The 19,775-nt window shown below is 38.1% G+C and overlaps 1 protein-coding gene across 1 annotated transcript in view; it reads left to right on the top strand.

The window, feature by feature from the left end:
- The window catches only part of PTPRK (protein tyrosine phosphatase receptor type K), a 412,271-nt gene that overhangs the window by 343,720 nt on the left and 48,776 nt on the right, over positions 1 to 19,775 (top strand). The window contains 1 exon segment of the mRNA XM_037391780.1: positions 131 to 167. Within this exon segment, the coding sequence (XP_037247677.1) occupies positions 131 to 167 (37 nt within the window).

Raw genomic sequence — 19,775 nt, 5'->3', positions numbered from 1 at the left:
TAAACCCAGAGCCCTGAGCCACCTTGTTGGGTTGCCCCAGCTGATCAGCAGATCTAGATGAATTTATGGAGCGGGGAGGACAAGAAAAAGCAATCTGGTCTGACTGGTTTCTTTACTTTGCTCTCAACAGGAAACCAAAACTCAGTGTGTCCGAATAGCTACAAAAGGTAAGAGGTTCATCCCTTCATGCAAAGTAGTTTTTCTGATGAAATGTGGCATTTCTATTAAATGTCTGAACCAAAGCCAGTACAATCCCTCTATTTTGAACCATTTGATTGTCTTATAATGTAATGGGCTACTGCCTTTTATTCTTTGATATTTGGCTAAGAGAGTACTGTTCTAGCAATACTTAGAATTTGGACAAAATAAGTAAAGCTTTTTTTGTTCCCCTGTCATTTTCAAGCTCTGTTTTAGGCTGCTGGAGCGTTGCAGGTGGCGGATAGATGGACTTGAGACTAGAAAGCACACTTGGTTAAACCGTCTGTTATCCTAACAATTATTTCCAAGCAGAAGTGGAAATAATTTAAATGAAGGACATGACAGTTAATTTTCCTAAGAGCTCTGAATGTTAGCTAGACATAGGGGAGGGATGATTTGAGGAAGGCACGTGTCTTTGATAGCAAGCAAGGCCCAGGGCTAAGGCTGACTGCATAGCTGTGAGAATAAATCATATTGACCCTACATACAGCAGGTTAATCACATACCACTCACTCAAATATGCTGTTTCATCTTGAAATTAGGACTTAGTTGTTCTGCTTGTTGTTATCTCTTGCTTTGACTGTAGTTGTAGCCATTCATTTTGGTTGCTTGATTGTGTCATCATGAGAGTTGTTTGATAGTCTCTGGCAGCATAAACAAGAAGGGAGCTTACAAATGCTGAAAGGGTACTCTGCAGAGGCCCAGCACTACTTACATTGTCTCTTTCTAATTGCATGTTGATATTCAGTGTAAAAACAACTTTAGATATGAGCAAGCAGGCATTTAAAGACTGCAGTGGCACATCAGCACCATTTTTTCAATTGCTTCTTTCAATTTAAAACTTGTTCCAATTAAAAGCTGATGCCTCTAATGAGGTAGTAGCAACCAAACGTTTTCTTGAGAAACCAGAAAATAAAATGTAGTTCTCAAGATGTGTTAACATTTTCGTCAAGTGAGGTAAGCTAATAAAAAAACGGAACTTAAAACCGTGAGCTAAGTCTTCTGTGAAAAGTACATCAGCATTATCTTCCTTATGTTTACCTGGCAAGATTAAATGTTTGAATTAAAATATATTTGCATAAACAAATATTTATGTACCACAAGCCTGTATTGCTAGGATTTGAGTCAAGGGAGAGTCTTGAAAGGCTCAGAAATTACTTAAAATATTACAGGAATGAGGAAGTGGAAAGCAGTGGTCTCTCATCATAAATTTTCTGCATAGTAATAACCAAACAGGGAAGGAATTCACCTGGCTTATGAGGAAATAATTTTTTACTTAACTATACTCAGTCCATTGATCTCGAAGTAATGTTCACAAGAGCAATAGTCCCGTGGGTGATTGTTTGTATGCCTTCCTCTGCTGTAACAGTCAAGTTCACTCCAGTGGCTGTAGTCTGAAGGAAGGGGGAAATGAGTAGCCGGTTTCTTACCACCGTGCCATAAATCTTGTCTTTACCACTCTGGCTAAAGACGGGCTTTCCTGAAGTAACTGCATTGCCTGATGTATCAGTGCTATACTCCTTGAATTTGGAACTAAAACCTGAAATATTTTCTCTAACTTTATTTTAATTGATAGGTGGGAAATGTGGAGGGAGGCAACATTAGGAGCAAATGCTTTCTGTTGCTCTGAAGGAATGCATTTAATAGGACATCATCGCTTCAAAGTCATAGAGATACATTCATGTCTTTTAAACGAGTTATACTGGTATTCTGAATAATTTTTTAAAACCTGATACTGAAATTTTCTCCCATGTTTTCATTGTAAAAATAATACCACAATTTGTTGTGCTTGAAGAAAAGTATACTGCATATATTGGTTTATGTATGTGTTCATCTGGTTATGCTGGCGTTTTTTCATAGCGTGTACGTTTGCTTTGACCTAGGAGACATCTGGTTACATTTGTAATATATTCATAAGGGAAAAGAGGACTGTCTTACCTTACCTAATGCATCCCAGTAAAGCAAACATAACCTTTTAAAATCCAGCGAATTGTCTAAACTATGTATTCAGTTATAAAAGTAGTGTGTAGTTCTGTGTCATCTTCTGTGACCTGAAGCAGCCTACAGCTGGCCAAACTGAATCTTGTCATGAACACGTTGAAAAGGCATTAAAAACCATAAAGACCTGGCAGGGAAGGGGGTGAGGTAACAACATTAAAGGCGCATGTAAAAGCAAGAAGAAATTTCCCTGGTAGTGAAGTTCAGTATTACCAGCAAAAGTATTCTCTCATTTTTGTCTTATTCAAGGGTCTGGTGTTATCTACTACATATATTCACACCGCTAAGATGTAAAGATAGAAAAAGATATGGTAGTAATGTCATGGTTTGGTGCTTGAGAAGTTCATGTCCTTGAAAGCATAACCTTGATAACTTAACTTTCTTAGATGCATTATTTCCCTGACTAATTTTTTGTTTGCTTGGACAGTTCCCTATTAACATAATTTAAATGTATTTTAATGCTTAAGGGGTTTTGAACATATCATTCCCATGGGTTGCCTTCTACTTTTGAGAACTGATGGAATAGTTTGTTTATTGGTGTCAAGGTAATGAAAGTCAGCAAATTTAAATTGAAGCACTCATACTTTCCAGTCTGTGTACTCCAGGTGCAATCTTCTCATGCACTTTTGGTAACAAAATGCACTGAAGTGTGAACTCATCTAAGAGATCGTGCCAAATCATGACTAAAGTATGTTGCTGCTTTTGGTGCGTTTTGAAAAAATGTTTTTAGAGTAAGCTGAGATGCTTACTAATGTCTAGTATATTAAAATACACAGAGTAAATTCTTCATGGAAGCGAATATTGGAACAGCACCATATTAAAAAGTAGTCTCCTGAACAGTTCCTGCATACTTGCAGCTGAAGGATGAATGTCAGAGTGATTCTTTGATGGCCCTGTTTTAGTGTAATAATAGGATTCCTTCTTTATCTGGACACCCAGTTGCACAAAGCTTGTAATAGTTTAATGGCATTTGCCCTTCTGCAGATTGGACTGAATTGGCCAAGAGCATCCCAAGTTATTTAATGTGGCGAGAGGGTATGAAAGTTGCACACATATACACAGTCTGTTCACATAAGCTTTGATTCTTGAGGAAACCAGGTTAAAAATAACTGCTTGTCACAGTTATTCCTTGGATACTTTTAACCAATATTGCCTTCCTCTGTCAACCTGAATTCCCTTCCCATTCAGATCCTCTTAGTAACCAGTGATCAGTATCAATTTAAAAAAAAAAACAAAAAAACAACCAACAACAAACAGTTAACTTTCTCTACCTCATTATTTTTCGAGTCTAGGTAGTAGCTTTACCCAGTCAATAATAATCTGGCTTCCCACACATAGTAACTGAAGAAGGGAAAAAAAGTCGTTTTCTGAAGTGCAGAGAAGAGTACAGGGGCTGAGGTAATAGGTCAGATTTCCATTAGGAATGGGAAGAAGGCATTATGCTAGAAAATGTGGGTTTTTGACAAAAACGTGTTACATATAATTTCCTAAAGAAAGTTCTCAAACTTCCTGAAAAGTGATTTGGGAAGGCAAAGTTCAACCAATCCATAACATTCTCATGTAACGGTGAATACATGATAACGTAACCTGCCCAAGAAAAGTATTGACACAGGAGTGTGTAAAAGATGCACAGTTTCTATAGCATGTACTTCAGAGTAACACACGATGTTGGTGACTGATCAGTCACATCTTGGAGTCGACTTTGACTGTGTAAAATTCTGAATGGCTTTCCACTTGCACACAACATTGGCATTTCATTTTACAGTCTAAAATGTTATCAACTGCTGAGGGAATGAAACTAGATTAACATGGTCAGAGAAGAGTGATGCTTCAAATTATTTAGCATGTAAATAGACATTTAAGAGGACAGAAGGGACAGCAGAGCTGTTATTAAGCAGTGAGTATATGAAGCTGACATTTCTGACAGTTTTTAGGCTGCCAAGTTTGGGGCTAATGCTGATTTACATGTATTCTTTTGTTTTGTTTAGGAGACCAGAGAAAAATACTGAAAATTTAATTAGAAGTAATCTACTGTGGCAGTAAATAAAGAAGTGGTGGGCCTGGCAGCTCTGTCCCAGAGTAGTTGGAAGGAATAAATGAAGTCCAAGGTTTCTCATTCTGCATTTAAAACATGAACTTCATCACCTCCAAAATTATTTTCCCTTGTGGTTTTCATTTGTATGATTAGTTCAGGCAGTGTAGAACCTCTGTGTCTCTGTGCACGTTTGGTTCATACAGATGGATGAAAATGCCATTTGAGATGATGCGCATCTGGAAGTAATTGTGAAATAGCAGAAAATGACTTTTTAATCTGATTTGAGGAATAAAAAGGTCTGGGTGGTAACATTTCAACTGCAAGTGTGCATTTAGTCCACCATCATTATTGCTCTGAATTCATTCCCACAGCAGTTGGGGATTGATCCAAAGGCCTTTGATGTCAATGGAAGTCCTTCCACTGACATTAATGTGCTTTGGATTAGGTCTTTAGAAGTCGTAAATCTGTCTAGACCATAATTATTTCCTTGAAATTGTTCCTGATGATGTTTCTGCTTTAGGGAAATTTGTGAAAGTCAAATCACCTCCTGTAGCAGGATGCTCAAATATGTCTGCTACTGATTAATGCACAAATGAAGGGAAGATGTCAGATGTTAAATGTATATGAAACAAACTTTCTCTTATGTTGTTTTTATGTTTGGATCAATGCTCCTACAAGGTCTTTTAGCCATACCATCATAATAGGCACTGGAGGCCTAAGTGGCAATATAAATTCAGAGAAGAATGCAAGAGTTGCCTAAGTCACATCTATCTTTTCACTCATTCACAGGAAAAAGCTATTAATATGTTTAAACTTCAGTGGTCTTTTGCGTAACGTCTTTTATCTCACAGAGAGGAGATGTTAACTGACTTGCTGAGCTTTCCAAAGGTGGCAACAGGATATTAGCATGGCATATTTTCCTCTTTTGTATGTGAAATTGCAGTAGCTCACTGAGCAACCACATCTGCTAGTTCCGATAAGTGATACCTTTGGTTGTAAGTAAAAAATTGAATGATCTTTTGATGGAATATTTGATGATGGTTGTAAAAAAAGCAGTTTGCTGAGGAACACCTCCATATTTCCAGACACAAAACCTATAATGTGGGTATTTCTGTATATGTGCAGAGAGTAACAAAGTCATGGAATTCAATTACAGAAATTTGATTTGAGTAAAAAGGAATTCAAGGTAACAACATAATTTATTAGGTGAAGCTACCTGATTGATATGCATGGGACAACAATTTTCAGAGGACGTGTTTCCCATTCTGTATTATAAGGCACCAAAGAGAAGTACCCTTTTCTCCTTGTTGCTTGGCATGTCTAAGAAATAAGGGGTATCTCAGAGTAACAGTAAAAAACTCTGAATTACCTAGTATTTTTTTATGTTTAAGACATGGCCTGAGCTGAATCATTTTTTTTTAACTATATCTGAAGATAATTTTGATCAGAAGTATTTTCCAGTTTCTAGCCCCTTTCCTAAGTCTTCAGGATTTCAGGTTTATTACTATGTTTTGAAAGAGTAGTTGACTGCTTTTGAAAAGAAAAGTTTCATGGATGAGTAAATCTAGTAAATAAAATGAGTAAATCTAATTGCTTTACTAAAGAACTTTATTTTTAAATACATGGCTTAATGAATAAGTTTATTACATGCAAATATTCTTATTAAATTCAGTTTGGTTCTGAAAGTTGGCTATTTTAAAATTCATAAGTTTTTAAGAGGAAATGGTAATGATAGGTATGTTTCAGTGTTTTTAAAAAAATCAGCCATTGGAATGACGAAATTTTGAGGGCAAAGATATAATAAATATTAGCTTTTCTTGATTTTGAAATGGTTCGATATGTCTTTTGGCCTAGATAATTAACAGATTATTTTGTGCAGATGCTATAAGCAGATTGAAATCTTAAGAACCTTAAAGAATTCCTACAGAATAAGAATTTTAAAAGTAAGAATTTAGGTAGAGGATTCCATTTAAATATTAGAGAATGAATGTTGGTAAGTTACCTGCTCTAAGTGAAGGGTCAGCATCTTGGCATGCTTTTGAGCAATAAAGCTGCTCACGGTTTACCTGGACAGGAAGGACAAGCAGGAATTTATCTCAGAAAAGAATGATGCCCAAGGAACACAGAAGGACTTCAGCAACATCTAAATCAGGAATGTGCTTATTGATTTTTATGAAAATCATTTATGGCCCTAAAATCAGCATCACTGTGTTTCTCTGTATGTAATCAAATGCTTTTAACTAAATGAAAAGAAGTTCCACCTCATTGTCTTGAACATTACAAGGGTTTATTAAACCATTTGCTTGTCATCTCTGACAGCATGCTAAGTGAAGTTCTACAGCTAGTCATCTAGAAACAAGGAGCAGCATTGCCAAGCATAGTAGCACTTTCCAAACACTGTCAAATGTGTTGCAGAGCAAGCCAGTATGGTTGATTGGCACTGCTGCCAAATCACTCGAATACAGAGATTGATGCTTTGTCAGCTGTGTAAGGAGACAAGGGCTCTGAAGTTTAGGAACACAAACTGCTTTCTGCTCTGATGGGAAGGTTTGTGTGAACCACTCTATTTCTGGAAAGATCCTGGCCAGAAGGGTATGCAGACAGACATTGCAGGAGGGACAACTTTTCTAAAAATCATGTGGTTATCGTACATCTGTCTGTCAGAGCAGGAGGTAGTTACAGACACTGTTAAAGAGATTTTTGTAGCCAGGTAAATTCAAAGCATAGGGAACAGAATTACAACCCTGTGTGTGGTTTTCAACACTATTGCCTTTGGAAGGGTGTGGAGGCTCTAGTGCAAATTCAGCAGTCTGAAAAGGACTGGGAATATTCTCCGTGCTTCACATGATGAAGGTTCTCGATCAGGATGGACTCCCAGAAAGCTTTGCTGTCAAAGAGGTCATGAAACAGATTGCATCCTTTGCCGCTTCTGATTAACATTTACTTTGTTGAGTCAACAGGAAAGGTAACCACATTCAATACCATATAGATGCCAGAATGTTTAACCTGAACATTAAATCAGAGGTCCCATATCTGCTGACTTGTGTTACTTGCTCTTTGCTGATGACTGAGTATTGGTTATTCATATATATGTAAGCAGACTACATATTATTGACTGTTTCAGCCCCTCTGCCAAGTGGTTTGGCCAGACCATTAGCATAGAGGAAAAAGAGGTCCTGCTCTAACCTTGCTGTGGTGGAAAATAGCCTGAGGCAGTAGTCTGCACTGACAATACACTACTGAAATTTGTGAGAACAGCAATGCTACTTCAGCAACATACTTTTTCCAAAATGCCACAGTTAATAGCGAAGTCATGCAGGGAACAGCAAAAGCCAATACAGTATTTAGGACATTAAAGCAGCATGTCTGAAATAAGAGACATCTGGATTCAAATAAAAGTAAACATCTATTGTGCATTAGTTGTTGCCACTCTTTGTAAGGCTACAAAACTTGGACTGTTTATGGTCTCCACATCAAGCATCCAAACCATTTCCAACACACTACTTTCATGCCCTTGCTGCCATAAAACTACAGGATGTTACCTTGAATGCTGCAATCCTACATTGCTGTCACATTGTCAGCAATGAAGCAGGATTACAGGATGCCCAGTTATGCCAGACCTAGTTCTTATGTTGGACAACATACTGCCAAAAGCAGGTTTTCTATGGGCAGTTGAAATGCAGAGAAAAGCTCAGAGGTAGCATAATGAGGTGGTTAATGGGCAAGTTTAAGGCAAATCCTCAGTTATATAAGATTTTCTGCTCCGGCAAAGAATAGGTGCTTATGCCATCATAACATGCATATAAAGTCAGAATGGTGCTATATGGTATAAGTGAGGGGTCCTCAAACTACAGCCCGTGGGCCGGATACAGCCCCCGAGGGTCCTCAATCCGGCCCCCGGTATTTACAGACCCCCCTGCCCCGCCCCCGCCGGGGATTGGGGGGGAAACCAAGCAGCCGCAGATGGCTGCCTGCCACTGCATCCGCGCGCCGGCCCCCTGGTTAAAAAGTTTGAGGACCCCTGGTATAAGTGAATATGGTAGCAAAACAAATTATAAGCGTGCCTCACAGTATCGTGAAAATGGGCATCTTTCTGGGACAGTAAAACCAAGTCCTGATATACTAGTGGAAAACAGGTGTCATAATCACTCTCTTTCCATCCTTGGTGCAATTATATTTCTGACTTCGCCATTTTAAAGGGCTACTTATGGAAGATGTAAATCATATATTTTGTAAATACTGGCACAGGTTGCCCAGAGAGGTGGTAGATGCCCCATCCCTGGGAACATTCAAGGTTTATTCAAGGACCGCAGGATATGGCCCCTGTCACTGCTGAGGTGGGGTCATGCTGCCAGAGCAATAGAGCCTTGATTGCTACAATTGCTCGTTCTGAGATCTGGGGAAATTAGAATGTGTTGGACAAGGCTTTGAGCAACCTGATCTCACTGAAGGTGTCCGTGCTCATTGCAGGGGGGTTGGACTAGCTGACCTTTAAAGGTCCCTTCCAACCCAAACTATTTGATGATATGAAGATACATTTTTTGGTACATCTTTTTTACATCTTATTGTTGGGACCATTAGATAGTGACAGGAGAAACAATTGTTGACTATTTGCTGGAACTGTTGCAGGAGTTTTTGCTATTATATCCATGTTTTTAACAACAGTGAAAGGATGAGTCTTTTTCCGTATGAGAGAGAGGGTAGGATTCTACAATTACTGTAATTGGCATTCAAATTGCCTCAACATATGGAAGGCAGTTGATTTGCACAAGTAGAGGCATTTTTTAATGTGAACCTTAATTTTTATGTGCACTAACACCATCCAGATTGTCTGAATTGCCTGCTTGTTTTGTTGACCCATTACAATAGAAAATATGTAGTGAAGCAAATCTCAAATTAATCCCTGATCTGTTTCTAATTTCTCAGATTTTGCTGAATTCAGACTGTCGTTCCTGTTTTGAAATGACAGGGCTGCATTCCCTAGAATTTTGTAACAGATTTTATAAGGACTGGTAATTCAATATGCTGACATTATTTTCTGCAGATGTAAACAGATTTTTTCATAGTTCTTTAGTGTTTTTCACTTCTGCTAGTTCATAAAGATGTAATCCTGAAGGGCTTAGTATCTGATATTATTCCAAAATTTGGAAAGGTTGTCAGCTAGTTCCCATTCTGTTTGAAATCACTGAGCCATAATGTTTATACATGAATTTACATCCATGTGTTCATCTTTTGTAGTACTTCCTTTTGTACACCTAATGGAAAAGGGGTACCATTCCTTGCTCTGGTTGTAAAGTTTTTTAAGATACTGGACTGTGAAATTTGGCCACCGGGTGCTTCGTCTGCTCTGTGAAACCTCTAGAAGAAGCTTCTGTCCTCTGTATCTCAGATGTGATCAAAGATGATGATTGCTGTATGTAAGAATGCATTTAATTTTCTACTCACACATTTACAGAAAATGTTGCTATAGATATCAGATAGGAAGGTTGATTTTTTTTTTCTGATTACTGTGTTTATTGAGGAATATATGTCACAAGTCCCCACAAATAGCCATCAGATATTAACCATCAGGGTTAGAATGGATTTGTGATCAGTAACTTGTACTGCAGAGCATGCCATTGCTGTTACCAACCGCTTGCGTGATTCAGCCTAGATCATGCACTAAAATGGGAAAGGCTGGTGGCTATTTGCAGCAGTCACTACCTATTTGTAAATCTACCAAGTTCTTATTTTTGCTTTTGAACAGAATTTAGAAGCCCTCATTGTCTGTAAGTAGCTGGCAGTTTAGGGACTGAGAGATGGCAAACTGAATCTCATTATATGCTTGTCCAAACATGAAAGCTGGTAATCTGGTTGCCTTTGTCTAAAAGGATATTGCTTACTCGGCGTAAGCTCTGAAGCATGATGCTACTTAGCCAAATCAAGTAGCTTTACTCATATGGATTGAATTCATACTGAACTGAAGAGTTTTCTCGGACTCGGAAAGTGAAATAGATTTGTGCATGAGAATTGAGCAACAGAAGCCATAACTTCCTGGGCGTCCCCTTCTGAGCAGTGGTGGTGAAATTTATTCATTTTATACCCTTGGAACAGAACCAGCTGAAAGTACTTTTCCAGATCATTTCAGGAAGCAGACATCTTTTATACTTTATTTTTAGTAACTCATTCAAGGAATCGTTTTGGATGAATGCAAACAATTAGGTGAAACAATTTGGTTTGCTGGAGGAGGAGATCTGCAGTGCTTGGGTAGATCATAGTGTGGCGTAATAGATGGGAGGTATGGAGTGCTGCAGTGCTTGGAGGACAGTGGGTTGACTTTCAGAAGCTCAGCTGAAAGAAAGCCTGTTTAGTTGTTCATGGCAGGCCTCCTGAGTCGTCTTCTGTTTGTGATCAGAAAAGCTCAGCAGAACCTTTGTTCTTCGGAGACAGCACAGCTGCATTGTGTTTCGAGTGCAGTCTGAGGATCTGGCACTTCTGGATATAACGGCTGACTGCCGACCCAGCTGTTGGACAAGAACCTGATGGACTTTCATATGAACTAATGCCTAGAACTTGGAGGAGAAGAGGAGCAGCCACCTGGGTACTGTTGCTGCCTGAGCCTACAGCAAGTGTGTGCTGCCTCGCCTGCTGCCAGCCAGCCCGTAGAGGGGACAGACTGGGCAGATATGCAGCACGTTGTAGGTAGTTGGGCCCCGGTCAGGGACCCGACCGCAGGATATGGCCCCTGTCACTGCTGAGGTGGGGTCATGCTGCCAGAGCAATAGAGCCCTGATTGCTACAATTGCTCGTTCTGAGATCTGGGGAAATTAGAATGTATCCATATGCTGATCAAGACACTTCGCTAGTATGTCAAAACTATAAAACCAAGTGACAGCTGCTTTTTATCAAGTGATAAAATTTCTTAAAATATTACTCCTTCCACATTTGAGGTTTTTGCTCAACCTCTCTTCAAAGCAAAACACATCAGCTGTATGGCATACTCCATTCACTGGTGTATGGAGGCTCCTTGAGCCCTACCCAACACAGAAGTGTTTAATCAGGCTAAATTTTGTCATTGCCATACATGGCCATGATATAAGAAGAAATGCAAGATTTGCAACAAATCATCTTAACACTTGTTAGGCTAAAGGGGAAATATATTCATGGAGGATAAGCTGACTGTAAGTCTTTTATCTTTTTCTCTCCCTTCTCAAAACATAGCTACTCCCTGTTTGAACACAGTTAAGGTAGTTGGAACCAATTTGTACGACGGTATAAGTGTATGAGACAGAAACATATACGAAACATCCCTAAACCATAAGCTTCTCATTTTTTATGAGAACAAATACTGTCAGTCATTTTCCTATCCTGCTGGTGTTTGTATAACATTAATTTTGAGAACTATGTGATCTTTGTCTCCTGATTGAATGTCTAACTAGAGGTTTTACAGCAAAGTGAAAAAAAGATATCATCATCATGAACACTGAAAAATACTTCATCTGTAAGCATAATGGGTAGCTTGTGAAATTTACAGTCTCGCAATTTTTACCTTGGTTAAAAAAACTTTGAGAACTTGTTTCCGGTTTGGGGTAGGGCATATGAAATATGAATGCGTGCTTTCATGTTCGTGCTGAGGCCTTTCCACTGTCTCTTCCATTTTGTTATTATTACTGTCCAGTTTAATATGAGGTATTCCAACTTTTCTGGTGGGGAGACCTTTTTTAAGGAGAAAGGTCTTGGTTCCTCTGTGATGTACAGCATTGCCTTTGCTAGTTGTGCCTGTGCTGTCTGCATAGTGTATCAGAGCTGCTTTTCTGCAAACAGCATAGCTCATTTCTTTAGCAGCACAGTCATACAAAAATTAATATTTTAACTTTCAGCAAGCAAACAATGGCAAATGAACAAGTGTTCAATTCACAAATCTTGCCCCATTTCTCTGTGTAGCTATAGATTTCTGTCTTGGAACCAGGCATCTCATTGGGATCAGAGTGTGAGATTTTGGTTGGAGGATTGCTCTCCTCTGTTTTTTAACTATGGAGTAAAGGGAAGAAATGCAGATATTTCATCTGTATAGAGTAAGCATAGTTATTGCAGTTGTGTATATGTTTGTTAAAGAGTAACTTGCAAAAAAAAGAATAACCAAATGTTTTTTTTCTATGTTCTGAGGACTTTTTTTCATTTTAAAGACTGGCTTTTATTCCACATACTCAATTTCTCTACTATCCTCTAAAAATGTGATTATTAGTAAATTCCCATGAGTAGTGTTGAAGGAAGATGCTGTCTTAGGGATATTCTAAGTTTTTCAAGACAAAAAGGACTAGGTATCAGAATTATTATTGATTTCCAGTCACTGTAAAGTACACACACATCACAATAAAGGTTAAGTGCCTAGAAGAATGTAAAAGAGCAGAGACTTTAAGTAAAAAGAAATTCCAGATTAAAAAGAAATCAGATTAAAGTAAATGCAGTGAACTACTTTCTTTATGAGTAAGTCTGGAATGTTTTCTTATACGGCTACTGTAAACAGGATGTTTTCTCTTTTTCTTCTTAATGCAGACATGAATGCATCAATATTTAATTTGACCACAAACAGTATATTTTTTGCTTTTAACCCCAAATATATTTCAGACTTTGTGTGTTTTTATAACGATGATACAAATTTATAAATCCTTAATGCCTTTAATGCTGCCCATATGTTGTGCTGAAATCCTTAGGAATCTGTAAAAATAAAAATCAAGAAGATAGTTATGGACTCTGAAAGCTGAAAACAGACCTAAGCCAGTCTAACAGCTAAAGATTTGTCAGCTGGATCCTAATGCTCCTAAACCTTTAGCATAACAAATGCTGCGTTTGAGAACTTATCCCATTATATCTGGGCATCTTAAATCACTCCACAGAAAAAATATAAAATAAAACAAAATAAAATGCTCTACTTCTATTTAGAAGGCATGATCTGGCATCTGTGCTTCTGCCCCAAGTGCTGTCCTTCTGTGCCACAATCAGCATGAGCTGTTCTTAGGTTTATGCTTGTGGGCATATGGACAACTGGAAGTCATTTGGAGATGTCAGTTGTCCTCTTTTCTTTTTTTTTTTTTTTTTTCTTTTACCCTTATCCACTGTGAATTGCTAAGGATGCTGCTAGTTTTACTCCAAAGCAGTATGCACTCCGATTGCTTCATGTGTGGTTTTGAATTTCAGAAGCAGAGAGCAAGACAAAGCCATTCTAAGGACGAGCGTGTGTGCATATACAGGTATCTTCCACCAACAGAATAGAGAGTTGATTCCTCAGCCTGTGCAAAAGCTCTGTCTCAGGGTTTTACACACACTTGCCCCATACCTGCCAAAGATTAATCAGGCAGAAGCAATTGGAGGCTTTCATCAATGTATAGACTTTCCATGCCCATTTGAAACCCAAGACTTTTAAAAGCTAGGGGTCATTACTAGTTCGGAGGCTACCCTGCCCGTGGGACCAAGAAATTCTGCTAGTCGGCCTATCTTTTGTTGGTAGCCTTTTGTTAAGTGACAATTGCTTTCCTCCTTTCACAGCAACTATTCATGTTGCTGGGTTTTGTTTTCCCATCCACTCATAGTAAACTGATGCACCAGCACAGCATTATAATGAATTTCTATTTGGTTAGGCAAAAGTTGGATTATCGTGAGTAATCAAATTACTCCTCTGGAGACAGGATTTCTAAGTGAAGTGATGAGGTGAAGCGATTACAGCTGTAACCCTTACAAGCATAAAAAGATGTGTTATGCTAATCCTTTGTGAATGGATTGAATTGAAAGTGAGGGGAATAAAAAAGAATGCTCTTGGAAGAAGAAGGGGGTATGAAAGGACTACTGTGTCATTTATTCCCTTTTCATTCATCCTTTGTTGCTATAGAGAAAAAAAAGTAGTGGTAAACTGGAGTGCTTTACCTTTCAACTCTGTCATTCAAATCATTTAATCTTAAGCTGCCTGAAATACTGTGTAAAAAAATCAAGGCAGGGAGAAGTAAGGAGGAAGGATAGGTACAGTGAAAAGAAATGTGTGGGGGAAGTGCCAGTAAGTGTAGGTTTTAAGATTTCTAGACCTGGTATGACCTTATCTTACTTTACTGTAAAACCAGCAGAGTGAGGAGGGGGAAGAAGACACTGCAGAAAGTAAGTTATGCCAAACATTGCCTTTATCTGCAAACATTTATAGCTCAACTGTGAGGTCCTTGTTACCCCTAGGCTTGTTTATTTTCTGTTTCAGCTTTTTTCAGCTGTAAGATAGGAGTGTTCTGTTTCAAATTAATACCTGAAAAGACTTGTAAAGGCTTAGCTAGAAGGAGAGATGGCATGCAAATTACAGTGTAGTAATTAACTGAATAGAGCAGCATAAATATGTTTTCTTAATTGGAGAAGAAGAAATAATTTACTTGGTTTTAGTTGACCAACCTGAATAAAAATGGCCAATGGTGTAAGTTGTTTCTTCTTTTGTTTTGTTTTGTTTTTTAAGATTTCAGGTAGTTCTCATTGTTGCTTTTTTTTTCCCCTTTCTGTATACTTTTTGGAGGGTGGGGACATTGACCCTGGCCAGCAACCAAGCACCCACCCAGCCACTCACTCACTGCCCACCAGCAAAACAGGGAAGAGAATCAGCTAAAAAACTAATTCTTCTAGGGCTACAGGATGAGGAATATGTGGCGGCTTAAAAAATAAAAAAAAAATAGTTTTAATTGGGCTGTTGCTGTCACTGGGTTTTCAATCAGCAATTGTAATTAAAGTTTCCTAAATATTAATGGCACTTTTTACCAAAAAGTCAAGATCAGTGTAAGATGGTTCAATGCAATGAAACTTCTTTTGAATTTACAGTCACTAAGTAAACATTAAGTCAATGAGCTGAGTAAGAATGAAATTTAGTTAGTGTATTGCTATGCAGTAAAACATTTCATGTATCCTGCTGTTTCCTGAAAAGGGTTTTATAAGCACTCAATAAACAGATAGAAAATTGATATTATATAAAAAAATCTTTTGGTGATGGAACTGATTTAATAAATACCTGCAATATCTATGAATATTTAATAAAGTGGGGTTTTGTTAGTAGGCATAAATACATTTTGCTGTAAATGAATGAAAATAAGTTTTTTTATGTGTGTGTATTGTTCTGCTGGGAGCTTAGAGCCAATACATCTAACAAATTGTTGGAAAATTTTCCAGTAGGTATTGCTTTTATGTAAACTGAAAGTCCTTAAATTGTCATCTTTATTCACTACGGTTCATGAAGCAGAAGACAAAGAGACTTGAAATAAGGGTTTTCTTTCAGTAGTTTGTATTAAGATTGGTTGAACTACTATTCCGTTTGTCCATCCGGGCTAGCCCTGCTGATTTCACCTGCAGGTCCGCTCTCAGATGCATATGGAGTTCTTTGATTTTGCAGGTCTCAACAGTAGCTGAAGGTACAGAAGATTTGAAGCAAACGAAAACATTTTTAGTTTAAAAATCTGTTCACGCTTTCTAAAAAACACCTGTGTTAACAGTACTAATAACAAAAAAAATTAAAAGGAAGAAATGGACTCTGAAATTTGGTCCTTGCTTTGCTTATATTTAGGCTTAATCTGATTTCAAGTCATTTATATGGTCAGTGAAGATTACTTTAAGAAGTAATTCTTTATGCTTAGGAAAAATTTCAGGCTTAAAAATCTTATAAGAAGCATTAAGAGTATAGAAACAGCGCAATAGTTTGAAACAGGAATTGATTGATTTGGAGGGGGGGAAGGCAGTTGAATGATGATGTTTGCACTGGTATTTTTCTGTCAAGTAGGTGACACCACTTCCCTCACTTCAGTGACGTTGGTTAGTTTGTTTTTACCTGCACAGTAAGAAATCAAAAGGAACGTATTTGCTACAACTAGAGTTGAAGACTTAGTATCACTGACCCAAGATAATATATATCACAAGGAGGTTGATCTGTAAATCACTCCGTGCAGATTTGACAGTGCATTTCAGTCATGATTTGTAATGCTATTTACGTTCTCGTTCTGCCCATCTCACAAAAAGGCAGGCAGTTTATGCAGAGTTATATGGTACTTTTGTGTGGTGGCAGCACATGTAGGAGTTCCATTGCTGACCAGCACAGGGAATGGCCTTTCTAGAGTGCGCAAAGTAGTGTTTGTAAGAGGTCTGGGATTCTGCCTTTGGAAAGAAGGAAGGAATGAAGCCATCTCTTTTGCTCACAAAGATCCACATTTGGGTTTGCTCCACTTTTTGTTGGCATGTATCACTCAGATTCATGCAGCAAGGGAGCAGAATTCAAGTCCAATGTAAATTGACATTTACAAGCAAAAATTATTGATTTCATAAAAAGTCATTTATTTTCAGTGATAATTTTAAACACTTTCTATATCAACCATAATGATTTCTTCTTTTTTTTATGTATTTTATGCTCCCTTTTTTTTATTTTCTTTTTTGCTGGGTTTTTTTTTCAATTTTTGTTTTCCTAATACTCCAAGTCTTTTTTCATTGTGTTTTTCCTGTTCTCTGCATGTCTGTTTTCCAGACCCTTTTGCTTTTCATTTCTCATTTTCCTTGCCACGTCTCTGTATTTTGATTCTCCTGTCAGACCTAGGGCAGCTCTTTTAAGACAAGCTGTCTTTCTGCTGCTAAACCCTGAATCATCCCTCTTCTATATCCGCACTCTTTCTTACAGCAGGGTTTCTCCAGCCCTGGTGGGGGGCTGGGGAGAGGGCCACAAGCAAATGAGGGGAGTGTTTCAGGGAGGAAAGCAATCACATGCTATAGGCAGTACGTTTGTTTACCCAGTATGTAGCCATATTAATAGCAGCTTGAAAGGGTGCTCTTTATCCCTTCTCTCAGTTAATGAAACGTCAGCTGATCCAGATGCTTTCTGGTAAGCAAGGACTGGCTCATCTAATGTCTCTTCTCCACTGGGTTGAGAGGCAGTACCTGAAAAGCAGTCTTCATTTTTATAGGCAATCAGTGGTCGCTGAGATTCTTTCAGCGAAGCAGAGCATGAGCTTTTTTCTTAAATACTCAGGGCCATGTGCTTAAAGCTAAATCAACTCTAAAAAGTGCTTGGGAGCCAGCTCCAGTTGAATCTCAGGGGGGTGTTTTTGAAATTGCAATAGCCTTAGAAAAAAAGCCTCAAACGTGAATCTCAGTGAAATACTGAAACCGGAAGAAATACAGAGTTAAAACTGCATTCCTTGCATTTCAGAAAATACTGCTTCATGAATTTATTGACTTATGAGAACAAGGCAATAATAACTACTTAGAGTGATGAGATTAACAGAGTCTTAGTTGGTGTCTTCATGTATGAAGTAGGAATCTTGGAATAATTCAGGTTGAAAGGGACGTCTGGAGATTACCTGGTCACACTCTTACTCAGAGCAGGTGCAGCTTAGTTGGATCTAAATTGCAAGTTAAATTAGGTTGTTCAGGGCCTTGTGAAGCAGAGTTTTTAATGTCTCCAAGGACAGAGATTCCTCTTTGGGCACCTGTCCCGGCATTTGACCACCCTCATTGTGATTTTTCATTGTGATTTTTTTTTTTTTTTTTTTGTGCACCCCTATGCTATCTGCTTTGTGATTTCCCTCGTTGCAAGTTGTGTCTGTTGCCCCTAGTCCTTTTCCTGTGTATCTTTCCAAGCAGAGTCTGGCTGTGCCTTCTCTACATCCATCCATCCATGAGGCAGCTGAAGATGGCAACAACATCAATTCTCTCCTTCCTCGTTTTCTGCAAAGCTGCTTTCTGCACCCAGGCTGTACTGTGTTATGGTATTACCATGCCAAGTACAGGGTGTTGCACTTGTCTTTGTAGGTGAAAGAAGGTAGAGTTATTTTCCAGAGAATGTCATATGTAGCTGAGTGGAATTATATCAGCCCCAGTGCAAGATTGAGAGCACAGAATCAAACATTTATTTTTACCAGTAAACACCCTATGGTCTACAAAATTGCATGACTAGGTCCCTTCTCCTTTCTCAGTGCGGTAGTGGTAGGTGTATTTACCCCTAAGTGATCATTGAGATAACAGAGACTGTTGACCCTTAATACTTCAGATTTTCTAATATTTATGTTTATTGCATGGTAAAACAAGTTAGTGTTATGTGTGATTTTAGATCAAATTATATTCTGTTTCTTGCTTTTCCTTTTCAGCATTTTTACCTGCTAAAAAAGTGATAAATATTTACCTTCTGAAGTGTTTTAGTGATCAAAAAACACCTTTATAGTTTTCTTATGAAGTTTAATGTAATACCAAGGTTTTTTAATTTTGGTTCAGAAATACTTTATTATTCTCCACTTTGTTTCTTAAATGCTGGAGGTATGCAAATAGTTTTGTATTTAACTTTACTTTGGGGATTTTTTGTAAGTAGTAGACATGACGATACAGGATTGCTTTATGTTTTCATGCAATAATTTCTAGCCTTGTTATTACACAGAATCAGGCAAGAGGACATCTTATCTGGAGACATTGTCATTGCATTGATGGGCTAATGTTTCTTTTCAAGCACTTTAACAGTACTTTTGATTTATGAGAGGTGCTCATTCCATCTGAAATTCATCCGTATTGGTGCTGCCTGAATATGTCAGGGTGACTTCCTCTACCCAAGTTTGAAAATTTTGGCTAGCTGTCTCTAAGAAAGCTGATGGATAAAACTGCCTGAGTTTTAAGGAATACGAAGCTGAAGTGAGTCATTCATTAAAGTCATATCAAGTTAGTCACCAAGGAGGTGAAAAATGGCTTTATTTGAAGAGAAGAAAGGCCATTTTCACTGTGGACAGTCAGGAATACCTGCTTATAAATGGGAGCTTGCGCTGTGGAGTAGCCTGTGTGTTTCAAATTGCAATTCACATTTTGCCGAAGGGGCAATTTAAATGAGATAACATACAGATGTGTCTTAGCCTGTGTCTCTGAACAATAGAGCACTTTGTTTTCATGTCAGTCAATGTTTAGTTCAATTTTTTTCTTATTTTAAAATGCAAATTTGTTTTTGCTTGTTGTTAGGCAAAGCTTGTGTAGATATTTTTGCCACCTCATCTGCAAGAGTTCTTGGCACTCCTTCAGTTTAAGGTGATTTTCTCTTCCAAATCAGTCACATTTTAATCAGATCACAACTGACTCAAAACCTTAAAACCGGATTTAAAGCATAAATACCAGTACAGTAATCTTCTTTGCCAGCAACCCATTACATAAATCATAATACAACATTTGCATGTTATAGTTGGCTTCATTTATTTTGACTTCCATGTGAATTTGAACCTTTGTTAGTAGTATTCTTTTTTTCCTTTGGTACAGTTGTATTTTCCTGGAGAAGCTAGCTGGGAAAGCAACAGCCCAAGGCATATCCAATACAGAGCAACTGATTTCATCCTCTGGATAAAACCAAGTAGATGCTTCACTACCCACAAAACATGCAGCCAAGGGGGGCCACAAATCCACTTTTAAACTGATACTTTTTAGTTCTGCATACTACTTTTCCTACAGCCTGGCTTCCTTCTGTCAGAGTAAAGCTTTTTGCAAGTAAAAACAGATTCATCTTTACTTTTTATGAACCACTGTAATACCAGATATAAAAAGT

This window comes from Falco rusticolus, chromosome 6 (assembly GCF_015220075.1).
Source record: "Falco rusticolus isolate bFalRus1 chromosome 6, bFalRus1.pri, whole genome shotgun sequence".
NCBI classification, from domain to species: domain Eukaryota; kingdom Metazoa; phylum Chordata; class Aves; order Falconiformes; family Falconidae; genus Falco; species Falco rusticolus.
Note: the sequence above shows the minus strand (reverse complement) of the source record. Positions and strands in the feature narration are given on the sequence as shown.